Raw genomic sequence first — 14,746 nt, 5'->3', positions numbered from 1 at the left:
TCATCCCCACTCTCTGCCCCCCCTTTCCTGTTTATCTTCGGCTGTCACTATCATAAAAAAAAAAAAAAAGGATGTAACCAAATTTATCTACATCTGCATTTTACAGATAAACGTGTATTTATATGTAGATAAAATTGAATTTAACAGTAAAGAAAGCAGTCAAGTAATAAAATAGATATGCTGAGAATTTATAATTTTATATTTGTTTAGTCACATACTCATGGCATTTCCACATGTAAATACATGTTTCCTTTCCTTTCTTCCTCTAGGTGATGTTTTCGTTCGAGGCGGGCCGCCGCTGTGACTCGGGTCCCGGTAACTTCACCTTTGAGACCAAGCAGGGCAACGAGATCTTCATGCTGGTGGACCAGTCCATCCAGTCGCAGAAGGTACAGGCTGAGGAGCGCCACCTCAGCTTTGACCCAGAGTGCCCTGGCTCACTGCAGCACATACGCAACGCCGTTCCTAGTGGCGGGACGGCGGGAAGCGGAGACAACAGCAGCTGCAGCAGCCGGGAGGCCGACGGCGATTCAGGCGGCAGCAAACCGGGCTCTGCTGATGGCGTGCTCGGGAAGAGAGAGGGTGGAGATGGAGGAGGAGGAGGAGGAGGATGGGGGCAAGGAGCTGCAGGAGGAATCAAAGGGAGGAGTTTACCAGAACCACCAGCCATGTTGACGGTTTTGGGAGGAGGGGGGACTCCTCCAAAGTCTCCCAGGGTGCAGGCGACAGCAAAAGGTCTTTCCTCAGCTGATGAACAGGCAGGTCTTTATTCAGAACCAGCAGATTCAGTCCGCCTGCCTCTGACTGCCTCCGACTGCCTCTACTCCGACCCAGTGGACAGCATCAAGGCTCAAAGCCAAACTAGCAACCCATCCACCCTTCCAGTGCCCACCCCACGCCTCCGACCGGTAGGGGACGAGGCTTCAGGAGGTGGCGTCCAAGGGGATCACCACCATGTCGGCAGCAACCCCAGGAAGCAATCGGACCTGTACTCACACGTGTACGACCGGATCAGCCTGGAGCTGAACCAGAAAACGATCGCGCTGAGTTTAAACGGGGCCACAGGGGGAGGAAGAGGGGGAGGAAGAGGCGTGAACAGTAACAGGCGACCACCAGGAATCCAAGCAGAAGGAGCTTCGCCACCTCCTGGTCCTCCGGAGCACATATACGATGAACCGGAGGGTTGCGCCAAAGGAATTGCTGGCATGTTGGCTAATTCAGGGATGAGTATTTACGACGAGGCCCGTTTGGAGCCCCACAGCCAGAGGAGACAGGAAGAGGTGACAGCCCCGTCAGGACCGGAGGGAAATTACAGCACCCCCTCCCACAAACACTCTCCCCCGCAGCTGGGCCCGAGCCGGGGCACACCGCATCCTCCGGCCCCGAGGTGGCCCAAACCCACAACCGCCCCCAAGCCGAGCAGGAGCCCTTTCGCTCGGAAGGAGCCGGTGCCACTTCCCCCTGGGAAACATGGAGGTCCTGGCAATAATGTGAACAACAACAACAACAATATTTGGGGAGGAGGAGGAGGAGGGGGGGGAGGAGGAGGAGGCGGAAGGGAGCTGTACAGCAAAGTGTCAAAACAGAAACCTCCATCTGCTAATTCGTGGTACAGCCAGCACCACCAGGCGCCGCTGAGATCACGTGATATCATCTACGACAACTTGGGAGATATTTGACATCCTTCTTGTTTCTACAGGGACCAAAATGAAACGTTAACCCCATTTGTGAAAGAAAAAGGCTGAAAAGCAAACTTTCAGTCAATGCCTTTCTTCTTACAGTTTCTGTAAGCACATTTCTTCCATCTGTGGACTGGAATAATTATTTGAGACAGTCGATTCATTTCGAGTAGATTAGCTCACAACTATGAGAAAACCACATAACGGCTGCATTCTGAAACACGGAGTGCAACTATTGTAAGGCCACCCTCTGTGTGTGTTTGTGTGTGTGTGTTTGAGAAAGAGAGAGTTTGCTTGGTCAAACCCATAATTGGAGTACCAATCCACAGTGTGGTTGGAACCAGCCACTTCACTTGAACACACACACACACACAGAGAAACAGTTAGGATTTGCCAAAAGGAGCTCGGCCTAGAGGGTTTACTTTAACAAGCTGAGACCGCGGCTTGGCTCTTCGTTTATAAAATGTCTGCCGTGCTTATGAAGTGAGCGGGAAACATGTTTTTGCACTGCTGCTTTTGTGTTTCTCTGCAATGTGAGACAATGTGACAGCCAGGAGTTACGGTTTGACAGGTTTGGAGTATCTTTGCCAAAAGGAGCTCGCGTGTTTGTGTTTTCCGGGCTGATGTGTCACCCTTGAGCCCAATGAAATAGGGAGACTACAACATTGTCAGCCCAGGACACTAATATGCCACATGGGTGCATCTTAGGATCCACCGAGACAAACATCAATGCTACTGTTTGGGAGGAAGCATGAACAATGGGACTTGGAGACCCCGTTTGGGTCTTGGAGACAGACATAAATGGGCCATAAAGGGGCCATGGGGGTCACATGGTCCTCATGTGGCCAATAAATTCCGACTTCCTGCACAAGATAATATTATTTGAATCCTTTACGTTTCTATGTACAGACAGACTAAATATAAAACTAATCAGTTCTCTGCAATATGTCGGTGTGTGTATGTATGTCAAAAACAGCTGTGCTGTCTGTAAATATAACTAATAATAAAAATGGCTCCAAAAACTTAAAGCATATCTCCATAGTGGATCTGTAAACAAGAGAACTCCCCTAATTGCTACATCACCACTTCCCTTCAGTGTATTTCTCCTGTCAGGATCCAATCAGACACAGTTTTTAGTGTTTTAAAGACTTTCTGTTCTGGACCAAACGGGACAGTAAAAGAGTCTGACCTCATCCTCCACTTCCCTCCCTCTGCCACGCTCTGTTTTTGTTGTTTCAGTCCAGTTTCCAACCCACTTAATCACAACCGTTTAAAGTTGAGCCTCAAAAAAGGAAACAAAGACTTTCTTTCTTTCTTGTCTTTCTTCCTTCCTTTCTCCCGCTCTGCATTAATACTGTTGTTCGGTTGCTCTGGTGACAGTAAATGGTGGCTGGTTTGTGTCGGACACGCTGTGCATTTTAACTGCAGAGAGATACCGTGAGAGGAGGGCAGGAATAGAAGATGGAAAGAGGGGAGAAAATGGGAAAAACAGCTAATTGACATGTTGAAGAATGCTGCTTGAGGAACGGGAACATGTGGGTGTTTATCCTGAACTGAGGATGACGAACGAGTCGGAAGAAAAGGCGGAGAAAAGAGATGAAAAAGCGCTGACATTATGAATGCTGGCTGGATGAACCTGTCTGTGTCTGGTTGGCTTGCATAACAGGTACAGACTGTTCCCGTCACCGCTGCTGCTCTTTATCCCCGTCATCCCTCTTTATCCCTCGTTTTCTCTCTTTCTTTCCCCACCTGCTGCTGGAGGAGTACTTTCTGGACAGGAAAGTCCTCTGAAAGTAACTGGATTACATTTTGAGGTAAATTTCCTCACTCACCCCCCCCTTACTTCCTCTGTTCTTTCAGACAGAGTGGGGGAAGAAAAACAGAAAGAGAAAGAGCGACGACAAACTTCTGTCTTTCTCATTAAACTCTGAGTGAACCCATTGGAAAAAGAAGCATGGTACACACACACACACACACACTCTGCACAGGGTACTTGGTACTGTTTTCATGCTGTCAACATTTGCTTCTTTAATAAGGTTCAACACTTCCTCATTGGAATATCCAAAACAAGATATTTACTTATTTGCAGTTTGTGTGTGTGTGTGTGTGCGTGTAGAAGACTTGTTTAAAGTGTTTGTAGAGGAGAGTGACTTCAGTGGCTCAGCTCTTAGAAATGATAGTTCAGTGGATTTCATTTATTTCGTAATTGTATTCATGGAATTTAACTTTCATGATGTTTTACTTTGATAGTCTGCCGCCTACATTGACCATGCAGGGAGTTTTTACTCTTTTATCATTTCTTAGTAGATGGATGTCTTCTATTGCTAACTGTGGGTTGGCCTGTTTGAGCAGGGTGACAGGTAGTCATAGCACTTTTTTTCAGATAACACATTTCATGATGTAAATTGTATGGTGGCAAAGTACATTTACACCTTTTTTTTGACTGTTTGGTGCTCACCATCATAGTAACAAAACCGTAATTTCAGGAAAACACACTCATTCACCTTCTCGCTGAGCTAAATATTACCTTAAATATGAAGCCACCGCCAGCAGCCACTTAGCTTAGCTTAGCATAAAGCCTGGAATCAGGGGAACAGCTAACCAGCAGAGACTCCAGGAAGTCACTGCGCCTGGTAAAGACATAATCCTGCACATAGTCAACTCATTAAACCACAACATGTCATTCTTACGCTTTTCTCTTTTCTTTTTCTTCTTTTGTAACAAGATACAATTAATTAGTTAGCTTTATGGGCACTTGTAGGCAAATTTCATTATCTTTGACAGAGCCAGCTAGCTGTTTTCCAGTCTTTTATGCTAAGCTAACTGGCTGCTGGATGTAAGATAAATTCCACATTCATTGTTTAAAATTAAAACGTGAATATATGAATCGGTCAATAATCATTACTTTAATAACTTATTGTTTGCACTATAACAAGGTATGTTTATACATGGCACTATATGAATGCAGTTTCAAACCAGCCTTAAACGCCGGCAGAGTCACAAGAGTGTACACTAGATTAGAATAACTAATTTGGTACAGCCCTTCAAACTCGAAGAGGTTAAAAGACCTTGTTCCTGTGTTACCAAAGGCTCTTCTGTTCTTTCTGTCACCTCTTCTCCTTCCTTCTTCACATTTCTCTTCTCATCTGCTTTGACCTTTCACACATCTGCAGAACAGCTCAACTGGCTGCCTGATACCATGGATGTGTGTGTGTGTGCATGTGTGTGACAGCAATAGGCGAGCGTGTGAGAATAATCTACAAACAGGCCTGCTGCTGTCAAGTTTGTTCAGTTTACACTATATCAGTTTGGGACTATGTGTCTGCCTATGTTCCACCATTGCTGCCATATCAACTTGTATGCATTCCTGTGTGATTGTGTGTATATGTGTGTGTGTGTGTGTGTGTGTGTGTGTGCCGAAGGTTGGTAGCTTCATACTGAAAGCATATATGAGACCTCACTTCATAGTTTCAGATCAACTTCTGTGAGTTTTCTCAGTTTTTCAGAGAAATGTTAAGTCAGTAGGGAGCCCTTTAATGTTTTGCATTAGGGACACATGACACATTAGGGACACATGACACAAAAAGAACCAAAAAAGTGTGGATTGATAGATAAATGCTGAAACCGGAGACAGAAAAAAGCCTCGTCAATGACAGAACTCAACTTGCTCGTGTTGGCGTGCTTGTGTTTCTAGCCACATCTCGCTATCTTTGGCCAGATGAGCTTTATCTGCAGGTCTGAGGTCTCTGCATTTCTGCATGTAGACACCACACACACACCAACACACACAATCTTCGACTATTATCATGTCAGTCACAGTCTATCTCAACATTGTATGTCAGTCTCCTTCCCGTCAAGGTCTCTCGCTCGCTCTCTGTTTGTTAAGGTCATGTCAGACTTACAGAAAGAGAACAGGATCAGTCCAACAACAAGAGGCACTGAAACTCTGCTTCACGCTAACAGGTGCTTTTTGTGGAGGCTGGACTATTTTTAGATGCTGGGAAACAGAATTTAAAAAATAATAACTACCCACACAGTTACAATTAGATACGCAAACTGAAGACAAAGCGAGTTCTAAAAGTTTTAATGTGAGTAAAAATTTACAGCATATCCCTGAGCTTTATGAATCTGCTTCATAAACGTACAGAGAGGAGAAGAAGAACAAGTAGAAAGACTAGAGGGGAATAAGAGAAAGACTGTAGTTCTTTCTCTTTGTGGTTCTGAGTTCAGTTAGGGGCTAAACTGAGCAACATCAAACAGGCAGACACACCCACAGCACGTCCGTTTGCAGGTAGCGTCTGTTCAGGTGGTGCATTGGCTGTTGGAGACAAATAAACCCAAATGGTCCAGAAGTGAATTTTGCATGGTTGCAACACACCTTACCTGACTTACATAAGTTGGTTGTTTCGCCACTTAGGGGCAGTGAAACACAACACTGACATATCACCACTTTATAAAGCTCATATGACCAGTTGGCCTATTTACACAAACAGCAAAAAAAGCATTCATTTAAAATGTGCTCTATATTGGTCTGCACCGACTTGGGCTCTTTAGCTGCTAAGCGCTCCACTATACACACACGCTAGTCGCTAAGTTTGTCTGACCCGAATTTGGTGCTCTGCAGGTCGCATACAATGGGTGTATCAGAGCACTGAAAACAGATGCCCGCTGCTTGAAACGTGATTGAAGAGAGCAGTGAGAGTGAACCACAACAGTGAAGCTGTGGGCTGCAAAACCAAAACAACAAGCTCAAAGAACAACAAATGGATCTTGTCTAAAGTTCATAATAGCTTCTTGTCTTTAGGAGCCATGACGTTAAAATGATTTTTTTCAACAGCAAATGTAAAAAAATGATATTTGTCAAGATCTGGAAACTCATCACTTTCAATGAAGACCAGGAAGACAGTTTCTAATCTTGTGACGATTTCACACCTGTCAGCTGCATGTGTGTGCATAAAACATTCTCGAGCTGAAACTCAGCTGCATTTCCTCATTCTGTTTTAAGATTGCGGTACACAGAATATGAGGCCTTTCTCTTGCGCACATCTAAGGAGGATTCACATGTTCCCTCTTCAGGAACACCTGAAACTCTCCGGTTTCCTCTTGTCTGTGAATCTGCAGACCACCAGAAGTTATTTTTAGCTGTGCGTGGGCCAACCCATTCAGTCATGTGTGTCTGAAAGAAAGTTTCATTCACTCCCGCCTCTCACCGCTATCTGAAGGAAATGACATTTTCTCATTCAGATTGTGGCCCCATGACCTCGAAAATAAGAGGGGTGCCTGTGCAAAAGTCTGCTGAATACATGTATAAATGTAAAGTGAGACAATGAAGAGATTTTTAAATTATTTTTCAGGAAGTGTTCATAATTCCACCCGTGATTGGAGCCAGTTTTCAGTAGGTTTTCTGTTCACAGTCTTGTCTCAGTTTTCCAGACTTTTCTAGACCTGCGTAGGATAGACCTTTCAGATTTCTGCCAGTAGGATTCTAATTCAGGTCCTGTAGCCTCCTGACTTCACCTCCTCACTTCCTCCTTGCAAAGATGCACTTCCTCTTTCTGTTCTCACCCAGCTCTCCTTGTGAGGGACTCTGCCTGGAACCTTTATATGAGTTGTGACTCTTGTGTGAGTTCCTGCTTTGTTCGGCTGTGTGTATGTTAGAGTCCTGTGCCGTCGCTGCGACTCTTGGGGACAATTGCAGGAAAGAGACGGTTTGTGAGACAGATAGAGAGTCTGGCTGAGGTTCCTGTCTTCTGCAGATTTCAGTAAAGCAAATGGTACATTGAGATAAAGCAGGAAGTCACAGCGCTAATATTATCCTGACTCAAATATAGAAACTGATGAGACATAGAAGAAATACTATTGCACTTTTAGTCAGGCAGACCACAAGTTATTTTTTAATATCAGAATGGAATATTTTTTTTTTTTAAACTGCCAGAAATGGCTAACTTTTGTGGTAGACTGCATCAAATGCTACAGGTTTCAAGAAACAGGAAGCCAATCAACTTCTGAACAAAAATACAGAACTTAGCCAAAGTGGAACCATAGCAGAAGAGTGTGTTGTCCACACGGCATGTATTCACTGTCTGCAAAATTAGACAAAACGATGCAGAGAAAAGGTCATCTCTCCACCCCTCAGGAAGTGATGAATCAAAACTTAAAAAGCAGGAGACAAACTGTCTCCTGTACAGTGGTGTGAGATCAGTCTGTCTACACTCAGCAACGGTGCATCTCACAAATGTCTACACTTTTTTCTGTGGGCGTGACCTCATATGATCTTTTGGGTTAAAGTGGTTAAGATTAAAAGTTTTAATCTTCTGACCATCTGACCCATGCACTATATCAGAGTCTCATTCAGACCTAGCAGCAGACAAAAGCAACTGTCAGGCATTTCATTCTTCCACAGGGGTCCCTTTCTGTCTCATTCTCTGCTAATTATTCATATAAAAGCATATTGTTACTTTATTTTAATGGCACTGTTGGGCTAAATATCAGTCGATGAACTGCTGTGAGGGGCTGCTGCATCTGTTTGATCTTTATGCAAGATTCACAACATCGCTTCCGTGCATTATCTTCCTGGAGCAATTTCTACTGTCCCAGTTCACATTACAACCATTGCTAATATACGAATGAGGTTAAAGGAGGTTAAAGGAGTTCAAAGGCGCAGATTGCAACAAACTGAATGCCCCTCCCCTGACCTCTCCCTTTCCAAGTGTTTAGGTGAATCTATGGTGGCCCTCAGGTAACGTAAAATCGTGAAAGGCCCTGTCTAAAGCCAATGTTTGATTTGTCTGTTCTGGGCTACTGTAGAAACATGGTGGCTCAACATGGTGGACTCGCTCCCTCTGTAATGAAATCAAACCTATGAATATTATATTCCATTTGTGTAGAATATAGATCCTCCTAAATGTTCCACACTAGACCTTTAACTCGTGATACTGTTAAGCAAAGAGGCAACAAGCAGGGATTAACAACCTGCTGACACAATTTCCACACTCTCCAGCATAAAAAATAGATCTGAGATTAGGTTTCCCAACAATTTCAATTTGCTTGTAGTTGGACTGTGCCTGTCTGTGGAAGTTCTATATAGTGCAAGCACTGCGCAGGCGAACCAGTGGGTGTTAAAGGTGGTTAGATGGCCTCTTTTAAAAGTAAAACTATGTCAGGCTACTTTACCTTAAGTTACAGAAAAGTTACCACAATAAATCTCCAAACAAAATCTTACAATTTAATAACCCACAGTTCATAAAGTGTTAAAATACAAATCTGAGAGAAAGTCAATAAATATGTCTATAAATATATTTATACATGGAGAAGTTATAAGATCCTGTAATGACTGGACTGCTGAAATATCAATTTACAGAGTGAATGAGTCAGTTTCCTTTTGAAACAACAGACAGAACATGAAAGCTGAACAGGAACACGAGGAAGGTAACACTATGCGATAAAGATGTTTGTGTGGTGGAATAAAAACAACAACGAACAAAGAACTGTTATGGGTCAAAAACATCTTGACACCTCTCCTGACTAGCGAGATCCTTCCGTTAAATTCAAAACTGAATGAATGTACTAACACAAATAGGGACACTTCTGTTGACTGTTGCTCATGGCCCATTAATCTCTAATAGTTGTGACATTTAATGAGGAGTGTGGCTGATACGCTGCGGGTCAAACAGGGGAACGTTGGCTCCAGCCTTTTGACCTTTCTGCGGACAGAGAGGCTGCTGTTGTTCTATTTGAACAAATCTTTTGAAACTCACACACATTGACTCAACTTCCCTGAGTGCGCGAGTGAAGGGACGGAGAGGGCGAGAGAGAAGTGGGTAAAATGTCAGTGGGTAGTTTCGGAGGTCCGGTCAAATTCTCTTCGGGGACAAAAGGATCGTTGTGGGTGTAATTCCTGAATGCGGAAGTCCTGTGACATCACAACGTCATGAAGACATTTGCCACCGGGGTAGTCACTATAATGTTATAAGGTTCAACAAGGGGGTGGAATGGCGGGAGACTGATTAAGCCGCGCGTGTGTGTGTGTGTGTGTGTGTGTGTGTGTGTGGATGAGGAATACATTAATAATAGTGACGGTGGATGTGTCTGACTGACCAATGTGTGCGTATGAGCATGAATCATCAATTAAATGTGTGTGAATGTAACACTGTGCAGACATCAGCCAGTGATGTCACTGCATGGACTCGAGTCAAGCCCTCAAACACACCGCGAAGATTTTTCTTTTTGTGTGTCGCATTCAATATTTTAGAGAGCTTACTGCAGTTTTTTTTTGCAGTCTCTGTGCTCCTTCCATCCACCACAGACCCCCCTCACGCTGCCTTTCAACCCCCAGAGAGAGAGGGAGCTGCGGGGGTGAAGGAGAGCAGAGAGGCCCCTCTGTCTGCTGCTTTATTCTCTGTCTCATTAAAACAGTGAAGCTGTGTTCAGACCGGGGCTTAAGGGCAAAATGGAAACAGAATGTGCATATGTGTGTTTGTCTATAAGTCACTGTCGTACTATAGCTGCAGTATGTCTGCTTTATTACGCCTGAATCATAATTTTAAAACTGGTTTCTGGCTTTCAACCGTTCATGTGTGCTAGTGGGTGCGCTGTGACATGCAGACAAGGCTTTTTATACACCCTTTAATCACCCTCTGATCTCCCTCGCCGCCCACCTTTTGCTCTGTTTTGTCATTTCTTATAACTTTCTCTTCCTTCCCTCCATTTTGCGACTCTTCCAGGCCTCTATTGTCCTGCTGTTTCCCTTCTTTTCATCTTTCCTTGCGCTTTTTCATTGTTCACGGTGTGTGATTTGGACGTTTTGCTGCCTCAGCAATGTGCAGATGGCAGCAAGTTGAAACTTTCCTTTCTCTCTCACACACACACACGCTCATGCACAGAGGCTTGTTAAATTCAGCTAATACGGTTGGTGTGGTGAGAAAAAATAGAGACAAACTCAAGTATCAAAAGAAGCTGTAACCACACAGAATGCAGCACAGAGTAGTGTGTGTGTTGTGTACGTTGCAAATTAGTGTGTCTTTCCCTCCTTTACAAAGTCTTCAAAGCCTTTATGAGCTGCTTAATTACTCACAAACTTTACAATGGACACAGAATGCGTGTGTGTGTGCTGAATAAGCTATCCTATAGCTCACTGTAAAGCCCTTTTGAAGTTGACAAGTCAGGATACTGAAAGAAGTGTGTGTGATAAATGTTCAGGATGCACTACACCACCTCTCTCTCTCTCTCTCTCTCTCTCTGTCACCTCCCTGTCACTCTATTGTTCCCATGGCCCACTTTTCTCCTCCCATCTTCCTGCGTTCTTACTGTATTACCATGGAAACATCATCATTGTCACTGTCCTGACGCGTAGGGGCTGGGGCCTGGCGACCTCCACCACTGCTGCTGCTGAGGAGCGTCAGGGCCGGACGAGAGGCCTTAGCAGGAGGAGGTCCCAGGGAGGAAGAGGAGGACGAGTGGGAGGAGGAAGAGGGGAAGGGAGCCACAGTGGCCCTGATCTTGCTGTTCATTCCCAGTTGGCGACCCTGGTTTTGAGTCTGAGTGGAGAAAACACACAGGTTATATATGACTTATATATTTAAAGTTTTAAAAACACTCATTTAATGCTACTTTAACTTAAACAACAAGATAATACAGTCTGAGCTGTCACGTCTTGCTTACACTTGATTGATAAGAAAGACGAGAAAAGAAAGTAAGATAAAAGGGAGGAAGAGGAGGAGGCTCTGGAGGAGGTGAAACAAAGAGAGATAAAGAGTCAGAGAGGAAAAGGTGAGAGGAGGAAGACATTAACAGTGCAAATACAAACATTATGTTAAGAGTTAGGAGTTAAGTTCCACCGTGGTGAATAAAAAGAGAACGTGCCAAGGAACAGAACAAAACAAAAGTGGAGCGTTTTGCCGCTGAAGAGAAATATTTGCATGTCAGCAGCCTTATCAACCCAGATGAGTCACACTGCCAACAGCTACACACTCTCAGGTCACAGCCGGCCTCAGTCGATAATAACATGGAGGGATGTTAGGGTCTTTCAAAGCGAGACGCCGTCTGTTATACTTAAAGTTATGACCTTTTCTCTGCCTGCACAGTAGCCATTACAGTACATTTTATAATTTAATGAACAATACTAGCTGACACATTTCCAGTAGTTGAATTGTAACCAGACCTCTGAAAAAGCACCTTTTTTATACTGAGGATTTTTGGTATCAAATGCACATTGGTCTAAACCTTTAAGATGATCCCTCTGTGACGGTCATGTCAGCTAGTTTTATTAGAGTTTATGACTCACTGTAAAGACTGTAAAATAAAACAATAAAATTACACACAACATTATCTGTTACTTTGTAAAAACACATTAAATAGGACTTGGGGAGATAATCTAATCTCTTCCTGTGTTAAGATTTTAGTGTTGATTCCACATGAAAACAAGTTTTATTTCAACTTTTGATAGTTCACATGCACCTTTATATATAGCCATCATAGTTCTGGTGTTATAATCAGTTGTGGAATGTTACTGCTGCTTATAGTGTACTACATTTATATAAACTTCTACATAAACAACATAATGAGCAAAACATTGTTAAATATGAACTGGTTCAACAAACCAGTGTGACCTACATGAAACCAGTGTGTGGCTCTTTGTCATGTGTTAGATGTCTTAGATGACCTTTTCAGAAGTTCACCAAAGAGACTCAACCAAAGACTTTTCCCCTATAAACTTATCACATGGTTTCATCTAAATAACTGTTCACAAAGCCCTCAGATTTACTTTTGACTTCTAGGTTGGGAACCATTAGTACTGAACTGTATATAAAGTAAGACCACCTTGAGCAGCTACAACAGTAAAATACTGCTGCTTACACACGATGCATCAGTATGAATAATCAAATTTATTATATTATAACAGTCACACGGGAGATTTCTGAAAAACGAGTACTTTTAATACTTTGAGTAAATTTAGCCTGTACTTTTACTTTAAGTAGGAATTTAAATGCAGGATTTTACATTGTAATGGAGTATTTTTACATTGAGGTATTGGTACTTTTACTTAAGTAAAGAACTGGGGTACTTCTTCCATCACTGGTTAAGGTTATGTCTGCCAGTGCTGCCATCTATTGAGTAAATACGGAAGTGAGAAGTGAGGAGGAAGTTGCATTACTAAAGCACATGAATAATATAATGAAGTTGAAAATGATTCTTCCTGCTTTGTCCCGTCAAACTGCTCCACTCATATTGTCAACTTCCCTCGTATTATAATCATTGTGCTCATTTATACCAACACATTGCGATCTTTATACCATCATAAAGATGTTGTGTTTACCTGCCGAGGCTGTCTGCTGCCTGTGGTTTTAGGGCCCTCTAGTGACTGCGACTGGTCTCTGTGGGCAGCGGCTGGCTGCAACCTGGAATCAACCATCATCAAAGACATGTCCTTATAATCACTATCTGAAATCTTACATTATCACAATCATTGTCATCCTCATTAATATTGTCTTCACAGTCTTGTGGCGGCAATAGAAGTCTCTCAGCATCCTGCCAGGTCTATACTTTTCATATGTTTTCAGTCTATGTATAATTTTGTCATATGCTGTGCAGATTGAGGCCAATTTTTAACATTAACTTTATCATAATCATCATGCTTTGTGAAGTCATTATAATCACATAGAGTTTCATCATCCTACATTTTTCTTTCTTACATCATTGACCACTACATCCATTACATCTTAATCATAAATATATCACCACACCACTCCCCTCTGACCTGTATGGGTATCGTGGCTGTGACAGCAGGCCTCTGCTCCTGAGGTGCTGGTACAGATTACTGCTCAGAGAAAGAGGGCTGAACACAAACTCCTCATCCAGCTGAGTGAGACAGCCCTGACAGAGAAACAGACAGAAAACAAACATCATTCCAGAATTATTTGAATGTCCAAACGTCTGTGTGTGGGTTTGTTTTTTTACACTTTGCTAACATGCAAATAAAATCATTGAATTCAATGTCAAGGAGATCTGCACATATAGCTAGCGCCATTTTAAAAATGTAATGGTAAGCACAGCCTGTTCAAAATATATGTGATACATAATATCTTGACTAGAATTCAAACTGAAAATAATTTTCCACCTTCAGACATAAAATAATTACTATTCATACTAATCAGTCACTGTGAATTAGTGGTGTATCAATTTATGTTCAATATAGCAATAGGATAAATATGCAATAATAATAAATACCGATTTTTGGTGATGTGATAAATACAGTACAACTAGTGTTTCCTATTAAATTACACTGTTTCACTGGATATTCTCACACACCAACTACATATGTGTACTGTATTTGAATTTGTCATTATAGCTGCATATATATATGTATATCTATATTTATACATATGTGTGTTTATATATATATGTTTAGATGAGGGCCGAGGTTTCTCTTTTTTTTATGTAATTCAGATGAAATGTTCTATCCGACCAGATTCTACTTCAGAGAAACCTTCATTTATCTAAGCACTTAATAACTGTACCTGCAGATTTTCTTCAGTCTCATATTTCATCACATATATGACATTGTTACTGCAGGGTAGATGGGTAAATGGACTGCACTTGTATAGAGCCTTTCTAGTCTTCCGACCACTCAAAGCCTTTCATACTACATATCACATTCCTACACTGATGCAGCATACATGGTGCCAACTGCTCATGAGAAATACACACACACATTTATACATCAATGGCACAGCATCTGGAGCAATTTGGAATTGTTTTGCAGGTGTTTTGAAGGTTTGAGTTCTGGGTGCCTCTGTGTACTTCTGATATTTGTTTATAATGAACAACGGTCACCTAACCTGTATAGTCTGCATGGTTTCTGGTGCAGGTTCCTGAGTTGGGACAGGCAGTGAGCAGGGCAGCAGCAACTCTTTGGAGACAACAGGCTTCAAAAGGAGGGAGAGAGACTGGGATGGCTGGAGGACGTAGTGAGAATACACACCTGTGTTGTAGACAAACACATATACATACATCGGACATATGAGTGCATTAATGACAACTGATCAATTCTCTCTCTCTCTCTCTCACAC

The 14,746-nt window shown here is 42.7% G+C and overlaps 2 protein-coding genes across 2 annotated transcripts in view; one reads left to right on the top strand and one right to left on the bottom strand.

The window, feature by feature from the left end:
• The window catches only part of dok1b (docking protein 1b), a 15,984-nt gene extending 13,308 nt beyond the window's left edge, over positions 1 to 2,676 (top strand). The window contains exon 5 of the mRNA XM_035675183.1: positions 270 to 2,676. Within this exon, the coding sequence (XP_035531076.1) occupies positions 270 to 1,679 (1,410 nt within the window). The 3' untranslated portion in view covers positions 1,680 to 2,676. The remainder of the gene's footprint in view (positions 1 to 269) is intronic.
• An 8,245-nt stretch (positions 2,677 to 10,921) lies between these two features.
• Positions 10,922 to 14,746, bottom strand: part of m1ap (meiosis 1 associated protein) — a 35,690-nt gene continuing 31,865 nt past the window's right edge. The window contains exons 7-10 of the mRNA XM_035675726.1: positions 14,516 to 14,658; positions 13,435 to 13,550; positions 12,994 to 13,075; positions 10,922 to 11,215 (exon numbers count right to left, since the gene is read on the bottom strand). Of these exons, the coding sequence (XP_035531619.1) occupies positions 10,982 to 11,215; positions 12,994 to 13,075; positions 13,435 to 13,550; positions 14,516 to 14,658 (575 nt within the window). The 3' untranslated portion in view covers positions 10,922 to 10,981. The remainder of the gene's footprint in view (positions 11,216 to 12,993; positions 13,076 to 13,434; positions 13,551 to 14,515; positions 14,659 to 14,746) is intronic.

The sequence above is a fragment of the Morone saxatilis genome, unplaced genomic scaffold (assembly GCF_004916995.1).
Source record: "Morone saxatilis isolate NCDOM2014 unplaced genomic scaffold, NCSU_SB_2.0 Contig4, whole genome shotgun sequence".
In the NCBI taxonomy this organism is placed as follows: Eukaryota; Metazoa; Chordata; class Actinopteri; family Moronidae; genus Morone; species Morone saxatilis.
Note: the sequence above shows the minus strand (reverse complement) of the source record. Positions and strands in the feature narration are given on the sequence as shown.